Here is a 15,635-nt window from a genome sequence, read left to right on the forward strand (position 1 = left end):
GTCTTCCTGGGCTCCGCACTTGGCCAGCTGTTTTCCATGTTAACACAAAATGCCACCTGCTACATATACTTAGAGGTAGACTTTTATTTAGTTGAGCGTTAACTCGAGGTAATGAACATTTTAACTCTGCTCCTCCCCCTCTCTCTGCACAGCGGCACCCACACTCCAGGCAGCGGTGGTTCACAGATAAAAAAACTCCTCTTAAATGTCAGGGCAGGATAAAGAGTGTCACAGGAAAGCTGTGATTCTGTCTGAGGAGTCATTACCTCTTCTTTGACCTATTGAAAAATGTACAGTAATATCTCCTGAAGAAATGCCTCTGTGAGCTGCTGTTCCACCCAGCGCATTGGTTAGGTCATAATCACACACTTATGTACCTAAGTGACTTTACAGTCTCCATAAAATGGAAATATGAGAACAGTTTTTATGCAATTTAAAAAAGGTGTGCGTAAGGGGGAAAAAAATTACAGTGGAACTTCTGATCATGAATGCCTTTCATTACCGCCTTTGCCATCTTGTCCCAGCTCATTGCTCTGCTTATAAACAGGAGCTTTTTTTCCCCACAGTGGCGCATAGTACTGCGAGTACATATACGGCTCCGTGGGGAACAATTAACTCGCTATGCATATGCAGAATCTAACAGTGCGGAGCCCAAGTCCCAAAACATGAAACGTGCAAAAGGTGTTTTGAACAATGAAACAGCTGCTGTATATTATTTATCTAACAATAACGGCTTATTTTTCTCACGCTTCTTCTCCATGTTAGATCGGTATCTGGTACTCAAACAACACCCTGGCAATGAACTCCACCAGTCTGGATATTAATGTCTCAGAGACGCTGGCAAACAAGACCCTCATTGTCACCACCATACTGGTAAGGTCACGGCTGCTCTCTGACGCTCCACATTAGTGAGATCGGAGTTGTTTTTGTGTTGCTGCGCAGGCTGTGCCGGAGCTCGTGCTGTGTTGTGGTCTGTTTCTGATAATTTTGCTGTCGCCGCTGTAACTGTCATAGAAACTGACAGATCACCGAGGGAGATGTGTAACTAAAAACCAGACTGCTACAGTCCTGGTCTACTGATTATGTCCAAACGCAATAAGCTGTCTCCTTGTAGGGTTTGGACATATGATTAATATCTACAGGTTGGTGTAGAGATGTGAAAGAAACACCCGGAAAGATGGATTCAGATTCACTGAATCCTAAAATACTGTTAACATCCTGTGATAGCACACTGTGTTAGCTAATTAGCCTTTTCTAAATCAGTTTGCTCTGTTGATATGATTGTTGATGATGCGTAACTGTTGAAGCCAAATTTCATAACATCGAACATTACGCCGTTTATGGGGGAAATTAAAAATAAACATGGAAAACATCTGAAGCAGCTCGAGCTTTAGGACAAAACAAGAAAGAACAAAAACAGAAAGGAAAGGGAAAGAAAACATCTTGTTTCTGTTTCTTGGGTTGTGTCAGATATGAAGATGTTTAGCAGTAAAGAAAAAGCCATTTTGCTTTATTCTCCCAAGATGTAGACGAATTCACTTTTGTTTGTGTGTTGGAGGGTTTGGGCTGGTTTAGACACATGATGCAAGCTTTATGAAACAATTGTTTTTTGTTTTTTTTTAATGTCAATATATTTGGCGCACTGCTCAGATCTGCGAGAACTCTGCCTGCCTTCCCTTGATACCCTGGTTTATCTGCGTCGATCCATTTCGTGGCTAGACAGCGGTTACTGAATGTTTTTTTCTATCCTTACCTACGTCTGTAGCTATCTTCCACAATCCAATTTATGTCTTTTAAACCAATTTAGTATTGGACTTCCATAACTGTAGGGGACTCACAAGAGGGAGATAAAAATGGTCTAAATTGATTCTGCTCAAGCTGAGATATCTTGACTTTTAGCACTGGGCAAGCTCCAAGAACAACAACTCTAAAATTCCCAAGATGCATCTGTGTATTGTTCTTTTGTGCCATGTCTTTAAAAAAAAAGCTTTCTAGCCTTTTCAGTTAGGAAATACTAACTAATGCACCATTTGATAAGTAAAATGATTACGATTTTAAATGTCTTCTCTTTTAAGTGCATTTAATTTGAAATGATTGCCAGAGTTATCTTTGAGGACACAAATTCAGGCTTTTACAAAATTGTCTGTGATTCCCTAATAGAAAAGTGCTGGCATTCCCATATCGCTGGAAAAATGGTTATTTGGCTTGTTGTGAAGATCACAATACCATTTGTGACTGTAGAGTAAATATAAAGCCAGTTAGCGCAGAATAGCATAGGGCAAACACTGCAAATATTTGAGGTTTCTCACCTGACATCATGCACACATTACGCCGCCATATTGGATGTGAGAAAACTACTGGTTGCTAGGGAAACCTGTATTACCAGACTGGTTGCCAGTACTGTAGTTCCTGTAGGTTCCTGGCTCTTGCTGGATGAAATTGGTTGCAAAGAGGGTGGTGCACCAAAAACTTTCTAGCGATTACTTTGTTTTTTAACAGGTTGCCATGGATGCTTGTAGCTTTTCATTTTTTTCCTGCAAATACTTGCTAGTACTGTACTCACCAAGCGGTAGTACAACTTGATAAAGCGTGACACAAACCAGAAATAGAGAAGGCTTACCTTCAAAGTAAAAAGTTTTGCCTCAGCACTGCAGCTGGCATTTTTCAAAGGGCACAACTTTTACTCCATTTCCAGTTTGCATCCACTTTTCAGTTTCACTACAACTGGAGAGTAGCTGTACTGTGTTTGTAGGACGTCCGTCACTTCCATGCGAACTACAACCACAGCAGTATGCCGGTTTGTTTTTTTGCCAGTCAATTTGGCAACTTCCAGCAACCACTTGAAACTGGTCAGGGAATACTCATTTTCCCTCATCAGGTGGTTGCCATATGGTCTAGGCCCGAGTGACCGTGGGCTTACTCACTTGATCCTTCATTGTCACCATTATCGTCACACCAAAATAGTGGATAAGTTAACATTATGTTGTCAGTGGCCATCTGTCTGCAAAAACCTCAATATAACATAAGTGAACTTTGAATGAGCTGTAGGTGGAACTCATTATGAGTTTCACCTTGTTTCCGGCCTTTTGCTTAGCTGTCTCTTATTTTAGTGAACTCAGCGCCGATCCAGGCGGATCAGCTGATCTCAGTGCCGGCCCTCTTTGGCTCTACGGTTCACCTGACACCCTCCTACACATCCAGTTGGCTATTTCATTCAGGGCACGCCATTTAAGCTACTACAGCCCGCAGACCAATCCTCAGCAAATCCAACCCCACTCTTTCTTTCATGCTATATCTGACATAATCAACGCTGTATCTTTCTTTGATGCCTGCTTTGTTTTGTGCTGAGGTTCTTGCTGCTGCTCTGCGGACCTCTGACGTTGCACATATGTGTATGAAAGGATGGTGATATCCCACAACAGAGCCATGTCATCAAACATAAAATCCTGCAGATAGAAATATAAATCTCCCTTTGGCTGTAGTGATCCTGACTTAAATCTCTAACTTTTTCTTTTTGTGTGTGTCTTCATGCCAAAAAGCAAATAAGCAATTCCTCAAAACTTTCAAGCCATTGCTTTAATCTAGCAAATAATCTCTGATCAAGCAGATATTTATAGTTTTGGACTGAGACCTCCTCATGTGTCCCTCATGTTCAGGAGAACCCATATGTGATGCGTAAAGACAACTACCAAGACTTCCAGGGAAATGACCAGTATGAGGGCTTCTGTGTTGACATGCTGAGGGAACTGGCAGACATCTTGAAATTCTCCTTCAAGATCAAGCTGGTGGATGACGGCCTGTATGGGGCCCCAGAGCCCAACGGCTCTTGGACTGGCATGGTTGGAGAGCTAATCAACAGGGTGAGTACTCTCACTCCCTCTCCAAGTGTTACACACACAGACACATGTACATGCACATGCACACACACACTCCAGAAACACAAAAACATGCACTAATATTCTAAGCAGTCTCCCTACAAAAGGAGGCGTATAATGAACACACAACTATGTATGCACACACTGCCACACAAGACACACACACTCACACTTGCTCTGTAGCCCCAAACCACAACTCTGCTGTAACTTCCCATGTTTCAAATTGCCCTCAGAGGGGAGTAAGACTCTTATCTAGGACAAAAGCTGACTTGATAATTCCCCAAAAGAGAGTGGTAACATTGCCTAAGAATTGTCTGCACCATCTTTCCTCTCTGTAACCCCTCCCCGTTTCTTCCTGTCCAGGCCTAGTGTGCCTCTGATAGACACTCTGGTTGAGGCAGGCTAATGAGAGCCCCTCTCTGCTTAATTACCATACGGTATACTTCAATTACCAGCCTGTGGTCCCCGTGTGGGGCATGCCACACTGGTGCTCCCCCAGCTCTCCACGCTTCCTCTCTCCCTGCCCTCCCCACTGCCTGATCACTCAGCTCTAATTAGCGGCCCATGTTCATCAATTAGCTTTTAATGGAAGAGATGGAGAGGAGGCAGCGCAACCAGAGACCTGCAAGGTTTTATACAGGTGGAAAGACCAGTCACCCAGTGCTTACTCGCAATTAGCCTCATTTTTATGGTGGGTAATGGGTGTGAGGCAGAGTGCACTTCTGTATGTTTCTGCAAATGTATTTTCAAGTGCATAGTCAAACTTTTAATTTTTCATCATTCAAATCAACATTTTGAACAAGAAGAGTGCTACATTAGTCCGTCTGTTTTGCACACCTACCTGACCATTTGTTGTTGTTTTTTTCCTTCCTCTCATTCTCTCTCTCTCTCTCTCACCACCGATCTATCTTCACAAATCTTCCAGAAAGCAGACCTGGCCGTGGCAGGTTTCACCATCACATCAGAAAGAGAGAAAGTTATCGACTTTTCTAAGCCGTTCATGACCCTGGGGATCAGCATCTTGTACAGAGTTCAACTGGTGAGGGTGTTATCTAGGCCTGTGCACACACTGGCTGATACTCGCTACAGATCTTGTGCTGGATTTTATTTCTTTTTACCTTCACTGCTTTATTGCCAACTGGGTCATACAGAGAACGACAACTTGCACTTGTTAAAATGAGGCTTAAGGAATCTTATCTTCGAAGCTGATGATTGTATGTCTGCAGTATCCTGCAGGCTGCATCCACTAAGTCCACACTGGAATTTATAGGTATAATTCATATTGCTCAATAAGTCGGTGTGCTGTAACTGGGCAACAGCTTTACATTGCTAATGAGGCTTTGGATCTAAGCCAAGTATGCTTCAGCACCAGGCATTGTGAAACAGAGTGTTTATGGATTGTAGCATTAGTGTATCAAAGCACTGCAGACTTTAGTATCAAAGTGCAGTGAAGGACACTGCCCTCCTGTGGTGCAAAGGGGACTCTCCCTGACAACTGAGACATTGAGACCTTGTTTTCTAACAGATTGTAGCTTCCTGTATGTCCATTAGTCACCATCTGTCTCTGTTTCTACAGCTTTCTACTTTTCTTTCTTCTCTTCTATGCACCAGGGTCGGAAGCCCGGTTATTTCTCCTTCCTCGATCCCTTCTCTCCAGCCGTTTGGCTCTTCATGTTACTCGCCTACCTGGCTGTCAGCTGTGTGCTGTTCCTGGCTGCAAGGTCAGTGCATTACATCACACACTGTACTGATTGTCTGCAGTTCACATCAGAGCTCCATCATTTTTTATCTTGTTGAACACAAGTCACCTGTCACATATTGAAATTTCTTACCTTATGCAACCTACCGCAGACAGTTCTGACAGAGGTCGAATGACTGATTGGAGATGACTTGAGTGATGTGACAGAGGTACATTACTGTGTTGCAGTTTGTCCTCGAGGTCGCCTTACTTTACCTTTGTTTTTTGCATCAGGTTAAGCCCCTACGAGTGGTACAACCCTCACCCATGTCTTCGAGAGCGCAGAGACATGCTGGAAAACCAGTACACTCTGGGAAACAGCTTGTGGTTCCCTGTTGGAGGCTTCATGCAGCAGGGATCAGAAATAATGCCCAGAGCCTTATCCACCAGATGTGTTAGTGGAGTGTGGTAAGTTATAGTACGATTACAATGCATTTGTTTGTGTTTGTCAACCAGTATAAAGTCCACGCCTACTCAGAAATATGTTTTGCATTCATTGTCTCTTAGCTCGTAAGTTTGTCCTTCACTGTTTAGAAAGGTGTTTATACTGAGATGACATTAGAAGGCTGATTATGGATTCATCTGCTGAAGGGAAAAGTTTCTACAATATAAATTTAAGACGTGGCTGGATGTGGAAGTGAGTGAGGAAGAAGGAGTCGGCTACTTTATTGATTTTCTTTTTTTATAACACAGGCACAGATTATTATTCAAAGCAGTATTTAAAGAGTATTTTTCTTGAGGGGATCTTTGCCTTTTTTGTCAGACTTTTGAGAAATTGTGTAAAAGGTACTGCATGATGTTCTAATACATTTTACATGTTGCCAAATGCATGCTATCAATTATATTTGAAAAGGATTTGGTTGTGCATAGGTCAGCAGTTTGTGTGGAGAGCAAAACAGGATTTACCTTTCCCATCATTCGATCTAGAAACCATTAGCAATCATAGCTATGATGATGATTTAGCTTTTTAAAATGTATCTGATTTATAAAACACTGACAAGCACCAAAACCTAGAACACTGGCTGCACCAGAAGACTGCATAAAAATTGCTAAATCCAAACCCCCACCACAAAACAGTAACTACTGAACAGTAGAAACGGTGAAGATAATAGTAAAATAATAAAATATTAGTAAAGTTCAATATTTAAATCATTTAAAGTTAATTTGTATATCACCAAATCACTACAACAGAAATCTCAAGGGGTTTTATACTGTAAGTTAAAATCTGTACAGTATTTTGGAGAAGACCACAGTAATCAAATGACCTGTGAGCATGAACTTTGTGATATTGTAAAGGGAACATCTCCCTTTTTTAACTGGAAGTAACCTTTAGCAGAGTTGGGCTCAGGAAGGCTGCCGTGATGACTCGAGGTTGAAGGGAAAGAGAGCACAGGGAGACAGGAAAAAACACTGACTAGGAGAGATTGCATACAAAAATTTGAAATGCTGAATAAACATGGGAAGTGAAAAGAAATGGAAAAGGGAGAAGAAATACTCAGTGTATTACAGAAAGTCCTGCAGCAGTCTGACCCTATTGAACCATAACTAAGGGACGGATCACGGCGCCCTGATCCAGCCTTAACTATAACCTTTAGCCCAAAGGCAAATTTTAAGTCTAATCTTAAAAGTAGAGGGGCTGTCTGTCTCCTGAATCCAAACTGGGAACTGGTCCCAAAGAGGAGAGGCCTGAAAGCTGAAGGGTTTGCCTCCCATTCTACTTTTAAAAACCAGGAACCACAAGAAAGCCAGCTGTCTGAGAGCGAAGTGCTCTGTTACAATATGAAATTATGTGGTCTTTAAGATATAATAGGGCCTTTTATGACGAGGGATTTTAAATTCAGTTCCGAATTAAATAGGGAGCCAATGAACAGAAGGTGGTATTGGAGAAATATGAACTTTTTTGGATCCCTCTTAGTACTCATACTGAAGGGGTTTGCATTAACTGGGGATTTTTAGAGAACTTCTTGAGAAACATGACAATAATGAATTTATAAGTACATGAATAATTCTTCAGCATCACTTAGACAGGATATTTTAATTTTAGAGATGAACAGATAAGACCTACATGTTTGTTTAATATGTACACTGAAGGAAGAAATTGTCAAAAATGACTCTGAGATTTCTCAAGGTGTTACGGTAGTAATGCCATCCTGAGTATCTGGTTAGACATGTTTCTAATATTTTTGGGACCAAGTACAATTTAGATGCAGGAATTTGAAAATCATCCACGCCTTTGTGTCTGTAAGACATGCCTTTAATTTAACTATATATTTGATTTGATTTATATTATCTGACTTCATTGATAACTAAAGCTGGGATTCATCTAAATAGCAATGTAAATGTATGCTAACCTTGTGCGTGAGGAAGACTAGCCCGAGTTACTGGAGTTGATTCTAACCACTGCACCACAGTACCTATAAATAGCAAAGGTGGACTCAGATCTCTGTAATAAAATGTTGTGGTCAACAGAATAAAATGCTGCACTGACAAGCACAGAGATGAGTCCACTGTCAGAGGCTATAAGAAGATCATTTGAACTTTCACTAATGCTGTTTCTGTGCTGCGATGAACTCTTCAAATTAACCACTCCTCTGCAGATGATCAGTTAACTCTTTTACAACTACTCTTTCAAGGATTTTAGAAATAGAGGAACGTTGGTCTATAATTAGCTAAGACAGGTGGATCAAGTGGCGGTTTTTAAGTAGAGGTTTAATTGCAGCCTCCTCAAACGCCTGTGGTATGTAGCCTTTTGATAGAGATAAATTAATCATATCTAGAATTGTAGCTTTAATTAATGGTAAGACCTCTTTGAAAAGTCTTGTAAGAATGGAGATTAACAGACATGTTGATGGTTTAAAGGAAGAAATGACTGAAGTTAGTTTAGAAAGATTGTTATAAGAGAAAAAGTCTAAATAAATATCCATAGTATTGCTACAGTGCTGAAAAGAAGGGTTGGATTTTTCCTGTTTTCCTCAATCTGTGACAAATAGCTTTACAGAGGGCTTTTTATAGAGCAACAAACTGTGTTTCCATGCAAAGTGAAGATTTTCTAGATTAGTGAGCTCTTTAGCTGAGTTATCTGTTTAAAAGCGTGTGTTTGTGGGTTATAGCAGGGAGTCAAGCGTCTCTGATTTGTTGGTTTCTTTACAGAGGAGCCACAGTAATCAGGGCCATACACAGTGAGGATATTAACAAGATAATTAAGCTCTGGGAGTAAATTTTGGGTAGCTGTTCTGCATTGTGTTGCTACAAAGCATTAAAGAAGATAACAAAGAAGAAAGCACTTCTTTATATTTTGTTACAGCACTTTCCAAAAGACCTATAGTGTACTGAATTAGTTTTCCAGTGCTCTGTAGTCCATTATTATTTAACGCACTATACTAAAATTAAGTGTTATTAAAACCAAAGGAGGGTTTTCAGGGGATACTGTTAAACATTCAGTTTCTATGCAGTAAGTCAGGACAAAAGCCAGAGTGTGATTAAAACAGTGAGTGAGCTCATTTACATTTTGAGAGAAGCAAATTGAGTCTACTAATAAATTAAATTCAATGTTGAGGCTGTCATTTTCAGCATCTACATGAATGATCACCCATCATAATTATTTAAACAGAAATGAGAACTGAATGCTATAAAGAGGGCCAAGTGGACGATGGATGACTACAAATAACAGTTTTTTTGAGTTTTCCAGTTAGGGTGTGCAAGGTTAAGAGTAAAGCTTTTGAATTAATTTTTAGTTGATTGATAACCTGGAGTGACAGATTGCTGCCACTCCTCCTCCTCAGCCTGTGTTTCAAGGAGTCTGCTGCTTGATGTGACTTTGGGGTGTTGAGTCATTTAAACTACTAATTTATGCCTTAGTAAGGTTTCTGTGAGGGAAATAAATCAGTATTTTATCCATTACTAACCATTTTTATGAAGTAAAAACACGTATAAATACTTTATAATCACCAGATAATCAGGGTCCAAACAATACATACATGAGTTTTTAAGATTTGAAAAGATTTTCCATATTAACTATTTTGAGAATACTGTATATTTTTTTAAAAAAAAAATGGTAAATACAATTTTAAGGCCCATGTCTGCAAGAGAATAGTTCATTTTTTAATGTAATTTAAAGCATTTTACTGGATGTGTCATTAAAAAAGTGTTTAGGTATATCCACCGCTGTGTGAGAAAAGGACGTTTGTATTTTAAAAGGTTAAGGCACACTGCTGATGTATAGCTCATAAGTTTGGGTCCCGTAGTGCCAGTGTTTTATGGAAACAACTGACAAAAGCTCACTGAGCTCACAGAAATACTAGCCTGACGACTTTCCTATGGTGAGAGTGAATGTGAGAAGAGGCACAAGAGAACGAAATAATAACCACTAAGAGCTGAGGAGATAAAGGAAGACAGGAACAGCTAGATTACACAGAGGTGAGCAAGACGTTAAGGATAGTCAGTACATGATGTTCTCTTTGAATAAAGTTTGTAGACATGCAAGAAGTCCCATTTTCAAGGTTACTAGTGCGGAGTATCTAAAGTGATGGGAAAATAGTTGTTAAGCTACAGTCATTAAACTGAAGTGTGTTATCATTTGAAAATGATTAAGTGGGGCTATTTTACCGTGACACTTTTTAAGATGTTCAGTTTGATAAACGTCCTGATGTGTCAGGTGTTTCCTTTGCTGGGTTAACTCAAACCCAGCAAAGTCTCTCTACTGACGTACTCCAAAATAATTAGTGTATTGTGATATGTATGAATTTTGCAGCTTATCAATACCATGATGGATCACTGTTGCCACTCCAGTGGTGCTTTATCGCTCCCTTTATCTCGCTTTTTTTTCACCTTTTTCCACCTTGCAGGTGGGCTTTCACTCTGATCATCATTTCCTCCTACACGGCCAACTTGGCGGCCTTCCTGACCGTCCAGCGGATGGAGGCTCCCATTGAGTCTCCAGACGATTTGGCCGACCAGACGAACATCGAGTATGGCACGATCCACGGCGGGAGCACCATGACCTTCTTTATGGTGCGGCTCCGGTTGTGCTTGGGTTTGGAATTTGGGAATAACTATATATGTGCTTTTATCCATGTTAAATATTTGTTTGTGTAGCCGTTTGGATTCACTGACTCCTTAAATCGCTCTGATAGCAATTCAGGAAATAGCTGTTCATAAAGTTTTTTATGCATTTGTGTGTTACATGTAATTTACCGCAGTGCTTCTCTCTTCATTGCTGAGAACAGAGTGAACGATTATCCTCATATTCGCCACTCTGTCTCTGAGTTTCTCTCTTGTTTTCTTTATGGCTGTTTGTGTTTGTGTTAAGTGGCTGACTGCCTGTGTTTGCTTATGAGAACGCTACTGGCATCTGTGTTGACATCTGTGTTTGTCATAGTGTGGGTGTGCGCATGTGTGTGTGGGTCTTGTATTTGTGTGTGGGTGTGTTAGTATAGAGGGGTGTGTGTAGGTGATTGTTTAAAAAATGTATTTGTTTATATGTTTGTATACATGGTAAATGGCAAAATGCCAGTCTGAGTGTATTTTTCAGTCACTAGTGTTTGTCCAAATGGCGGATTTAAGAAAGAATGGTGTGTGTTTGCCTACATAAGCCAGTTTCATTGCCACAGTACATTACCCCACTCAATACCTAATCCACACACGCATACACACTCTCATTGTCGTACACAGATGCTACCATCTATACTCTTTTCCTTTCTTCTCGCATACAAAGAGATACTACATGTAATTGTACATTTAATCCTGTTTTGGAGCTTGCCATATTTTGTTAAGTGCTGAACCACCTCATGTGTGCTGATTTACTTCCATCTGTATGAAAGATGATGCATCAGCTACGCTGTGAGCAAATAATCTGTTGCTTTGCTTCACTTTCCTTTTTTCTCCCTCCAGTCTCCGCGCTGCTTTCCCCCTCTGTTTGCTATTGATATTTTTACTCTGCTTGTCATTGTTCACACCTGATTTTCTCTCCCGTATGTGCTTCCCTTCCCGTTTATCTTTAATGCATCTCCTTCATATTCCGTCTTGTCTGGGAAACTTGTACATTCACCTGTAATTACTGCTGAATTGCCGTTGTTGTGTTCCTGTTCCCTCTGCAGAACTCAAGGTACCAGACCTACCAGCGGATGTGGAACTACATGAACTCCAAGCAGCCTAGCGTATTTGTGAAAAGCACAGAGGAAGGCATCGCCCGTGTGCTCAACTCCAAGTATGCTTTCCTGATGGAGAGCACTATGAATGAATATCACCGTGGCCTGAACTGTAATCTCACACAGATCGGAGGCCTGCTGGACACCAAGGGTTACGGCATTGGCATGCCACTAGGTAATAATACTGCATCACAAAAAGAACATAGAGTATCTGATAGTGTATTACCTACTTTAAATATTTCTGTATGCAGAAAAATGTCTTAAAAATGTGTCTCATTGATAACTTCTTCAATTGCTTCTGTGCTTTCCAAACAAGCTAAAAGAGTAAAACAAGACATAAAAACACCAAGTAAACGGGTGTTCCAGCATAGCTGCACACAGTTTAAAACCTGCTAATGAATTCACGAGTGAAAAGATTTTGAAAATCAACATAAACATCAATATGGATTAAGTGATTTTCTCATGCTTCAAAGCCTCGCAGCACCCTGCAGCAGAAAGTCACCTTCTGTCTCACCTCAGCCGACGTGCCTGATGACGCTTGGCTTGATCCAGGATTTAGAGGTCACTCATATAGCTCTCATGCTCTACTCTTTGAGAAGACTCAAAATGTATTCATAAAGTTATGAAAAAGCAACTGGGAAGCTAGTAGACCTGTAACACTGTTCCCTTTTTGATGATTGCAGACATTGCTGACACATTTTAAAGGTGCTGTTTTGCAGCTTGTGAACTAAAAGAATAACATGATGTGGTAATTAAAAAAATTATGCATGCACCTTTTTAGTTTTAATTATTTTGAGTGGTACAAGGTAAAATATAACTGATAAAATGTAACAGGTTAACATTTCAAATCCCCTCTAATGTACCTGACTTGGAACTTGGAATGACTTGAGTTGCATCCATGTCATCAGCTAATTCAATGTTTACATTAACGAGCAGTTGAACAGGTGTACCACATGAAGTGGCGTCTGAGTGTAACCTCTGGAAGAGAAATACTGTGACTGTGCATCTACAACAGAGACCAGGCTGCTTAAACAAAAGTGACAGGGAGCTGTCTCGTTTCTAAAATTATACAATTATTTGACAAAAAGAAAAAAAAAACCTCATTAAATGACAGCGTGAGAAGCATGAGATCAATTATGCTAAATAGACACATGTAGTTGTCTGTGATTTGTGAGATTAGACCTGAAAATTGTCTTGTACGTGGTCGATTTATTTTTTATCTGTGGGATTAGTAGCTATTTCAAATGGAAGTAACGTGCATACAGTTAATTGCTTTTCCACTCACGCCCAGCGCTCGTGAAGCCACTTTTTAGCACTTAGATGAGATGTCACTGAATCACAGTAATCTGTTCCTATGAAGAGGTCAGCCATATCTCACTTTCTATTATTGACCAAGGCTGTGGAGGAATGGAGAGAAGAAGCAGACACAGAATAAAGAAGGAACGACCACAGAGGTGAAACAAGCCTTTGTAAGGGACCTAAAGAGGAAAAAAACAAAACATATTATCTCACTCACCTCCAGGTAGGAGGCTGTTTGAATTTAGAGAAATAGGCAGATATTTTTACACTTGAATCATTTCTTGCTGGGAGTTAGATGACAGATCTCCTTAAGGATATGCTATTAAAATCTCATTAGGCTGTCTACAGTTGCTGTTCATCAGCAAGCTGCTTGGCAACCCACCATAACCTCTGTTCTACCTTTTCGTGTCCTGTGCGTTATAACTGGTACCCGCTTTACTGGGTTGTCTTTCCTCTCCCAGCCTCCAGCTTTCTGTGTATCCACATAGAAGCATGGGAAAGTGGTGGGAGGTGATGCCAAATTTATATTGCTGCAGTCATTAGTCGTCCTGATTGAAATCGTTTTTTTTTCTGGCGGGAGGTTGGTGTTCTCCAGCAGTGACTTAGCGAAGGAGGCATGATAATCACTGAACAACTGTCAACACTTTCTATAGAGACTGTTTTTGTGCAGAAGGCCTGTCTAATAAAAGCTGCCTGTTGATTATCTTCACAGCTAAATACCATTATGCTAAAGAAAACATATTTGTCATTTGCACAGACGGAACCTTTAAACCCTCTAAATCTGGTCCAGCATATCTGCTTTGCAGCATACTTTGTATGCTATTCAACCAGCTGCTGAACCACTGTGTCTGTCTAGTTGTTATCTTGCTGTTTATCTCTCACTAATCCTCTCTTTATACTCACCATAAGATCACTTCTAGCCATCTCCAAGCTGCAGCGGCAATTCTCTTTTTCTGCTTAGTCTTTTTAACACTTAATCAGTTCTTGTTTTTCCCCCTTTTTCTGAAAAAATAAAAACTCTCTCCTGTCTGGTCTCTTATGCTGCACCTTGCCCACCACTTGCTCTTATCCTGCCTTCTTGTTTTTTTCCAGGATCTCCATTCAGAGATGAGATCACACTGGCCATCCTCCAGCTGCAGGAGAATAACAGGCTGGAGATACTAAAGAGGAGGTGGTGGGAGGGAGGCCAATGTCCCAAAGAGGAGGACCACCGTGCCAAGGGTGAGTCGACCGCAGCTGTCTGCCTCCGTTGCCTCCTTCTCTCTAATGTCCCCAGTAATAGTCTCCTCACTCTCTGCTACAGTCCAGCTAATGGCTAATGCCTAACCTAATGTCCTTGCGAAGGGTACTTAGCACAATCTACTTTCCCAGATGTCTTCTGTTTGTCTCAGGTGGTGCATAATGTGAATTTTATTGGAAACAGTGTATCTGTTTACATGTGTGTATTAAGAGTGTGTATGTGTGGGCAAAGCTTCTGCATGAATGACAGAGATGATGAAAACATCTCTGCGTTTATGCCACTGATGTCAGATGAAAATCTCTTTTAAAAATTATTTTGGTAGCGAAATGCTTCAGTTCAGGCATTTCAGTATTGTTACACTTTATCAGTGCAGTTTATCTCAAACCCTTCAGGGCCCTATAATTCTGTTTTTCACTCAAGCACTTCATTCCAGGCAATTTAAATTTTAAACTCAGATGAAAGAGCACTGAGCAGTGATTTAGTATTACACTCATATGAAGTTTTTGGTTCTTACTGTGGGTCAAGCTGTAGAAGATGGAAAGTCTAGTACTTTCCACAACGCAGCATGGTAGCATCTTTGTTAGACCACTTACTTCCAGCAGATTATCTATTAGAAAATATGAATCATGCAAACTTACATTATGAATATTATGACAATTAAGGTGACAATTAATCTGTACAAGAGCAGTAGCATCAAGCTAGAGTCTGGTTAGCTTAGCTAAGCTTAGTGCAAAAAAATAGAAGCTAAAAATAAGCAGCCTGCGACTATCAGCAGGTTTAAAGTGCACACCATTAGCTCTCCCATCACGTAGTTAGGTCAATTTGTTGTTATTTTACCTCTGTACACCACCACAGTGGATTTTAAATAAAACTGTCAAGATGGGATTGAAGTGCGTACTTTTAACTTTAATTCATGTGGTTTAACAAGACATTTAATAAGTATTACATTATTTGTTTAGAGATTACAGCCACATTTTATACAAAGTCACCCATTTTCAGAGGCTCAAAATTAATTGGACTAACATAATTTGAAATATAGGAACTGTTTTTAATACGAAAATCCTTCCTTAAAAGGCTCTGCCAGGCCTTTGCTGCAGCCGCCTTCACTTGCTGCTTGTCTGTGGGTGTTTTATATTTAATAAAAGAATGCTCTGTTTGCTTTAGATCAGGTGACTGACTTGACCAGTGAAGAATAAACCCATTTCTTTGCCTTGAGAAACTCTTGGGTTGTATTTTCTGTATTAACTTGGACTGCGAAGCACTGCCCGATCAATTTTGCAGCATTTGTCAGAATCTTTCTTTCTTTCTTTTTGCTCTACATTTTTCTTCCCCCTCAC

At 40.3% G+C, this 15,635-nt stretch overlaps 1 protein-coding gene across 2 annotated transcripts in view; it reads left to right on the forward strand.

Annotated features, from left to right (window-relative positions):
• Window positions 1–15,635, forward strand: part of grik5 (glutamate receptor, ionotropic, kainate 5) — a 91,942-nt gene that overhangs the window by 68,628 nt on the left and 7,679 nt on the right. For both annotated transcript variants that reach the window (XM_031744306.2, XM_039619757.1), the window contains 8 exons: window positions 766–873; window positions 3,657–3,860; window positions 4,801–4,914; window positions 5,487–5,596; window positions 5,848–6,021; window positions 10,458–10,623; window positions 11,709–11,934; window positions 14,151–14,279. In XM_031744306.2, coding sequence (XP_031600166.2) covers window positions 766–873; window positions 3,657–3,860; window positions 4,801–4,914; window positions 5,487–5,596; window positions 5,848–6,021; window positions 10,458–10,623; window positions 11,709–11,934; window positions 14,151–14,279 — 1,231 coding nt within the window. The remainder of the gene's footprint in view (window positions 1–765; window positions 874–3,656; window positions 3,861–4,800; window positions 4,915–5,486; window positions 5,597–5,847; window positions 6,022–10,457; window positions 10,624–11,708; window positions 11,935–14,150; window positions 14,280–15,635) is intronic.

This window comes from Oreochromis aureus, linkage group 11, assembly GCF_013358895.1.
Source record: "Oreochromis aureus strain Israel breed Guangdong linkage group 11, ZZ_aureus, whole genome shotgun sequence".
NCBI lineage: Eukaryota > Metazoa > Chordata > Actinopteri > Cichliformes > Cichlidae > Oreochromis > Oreochromis aureus.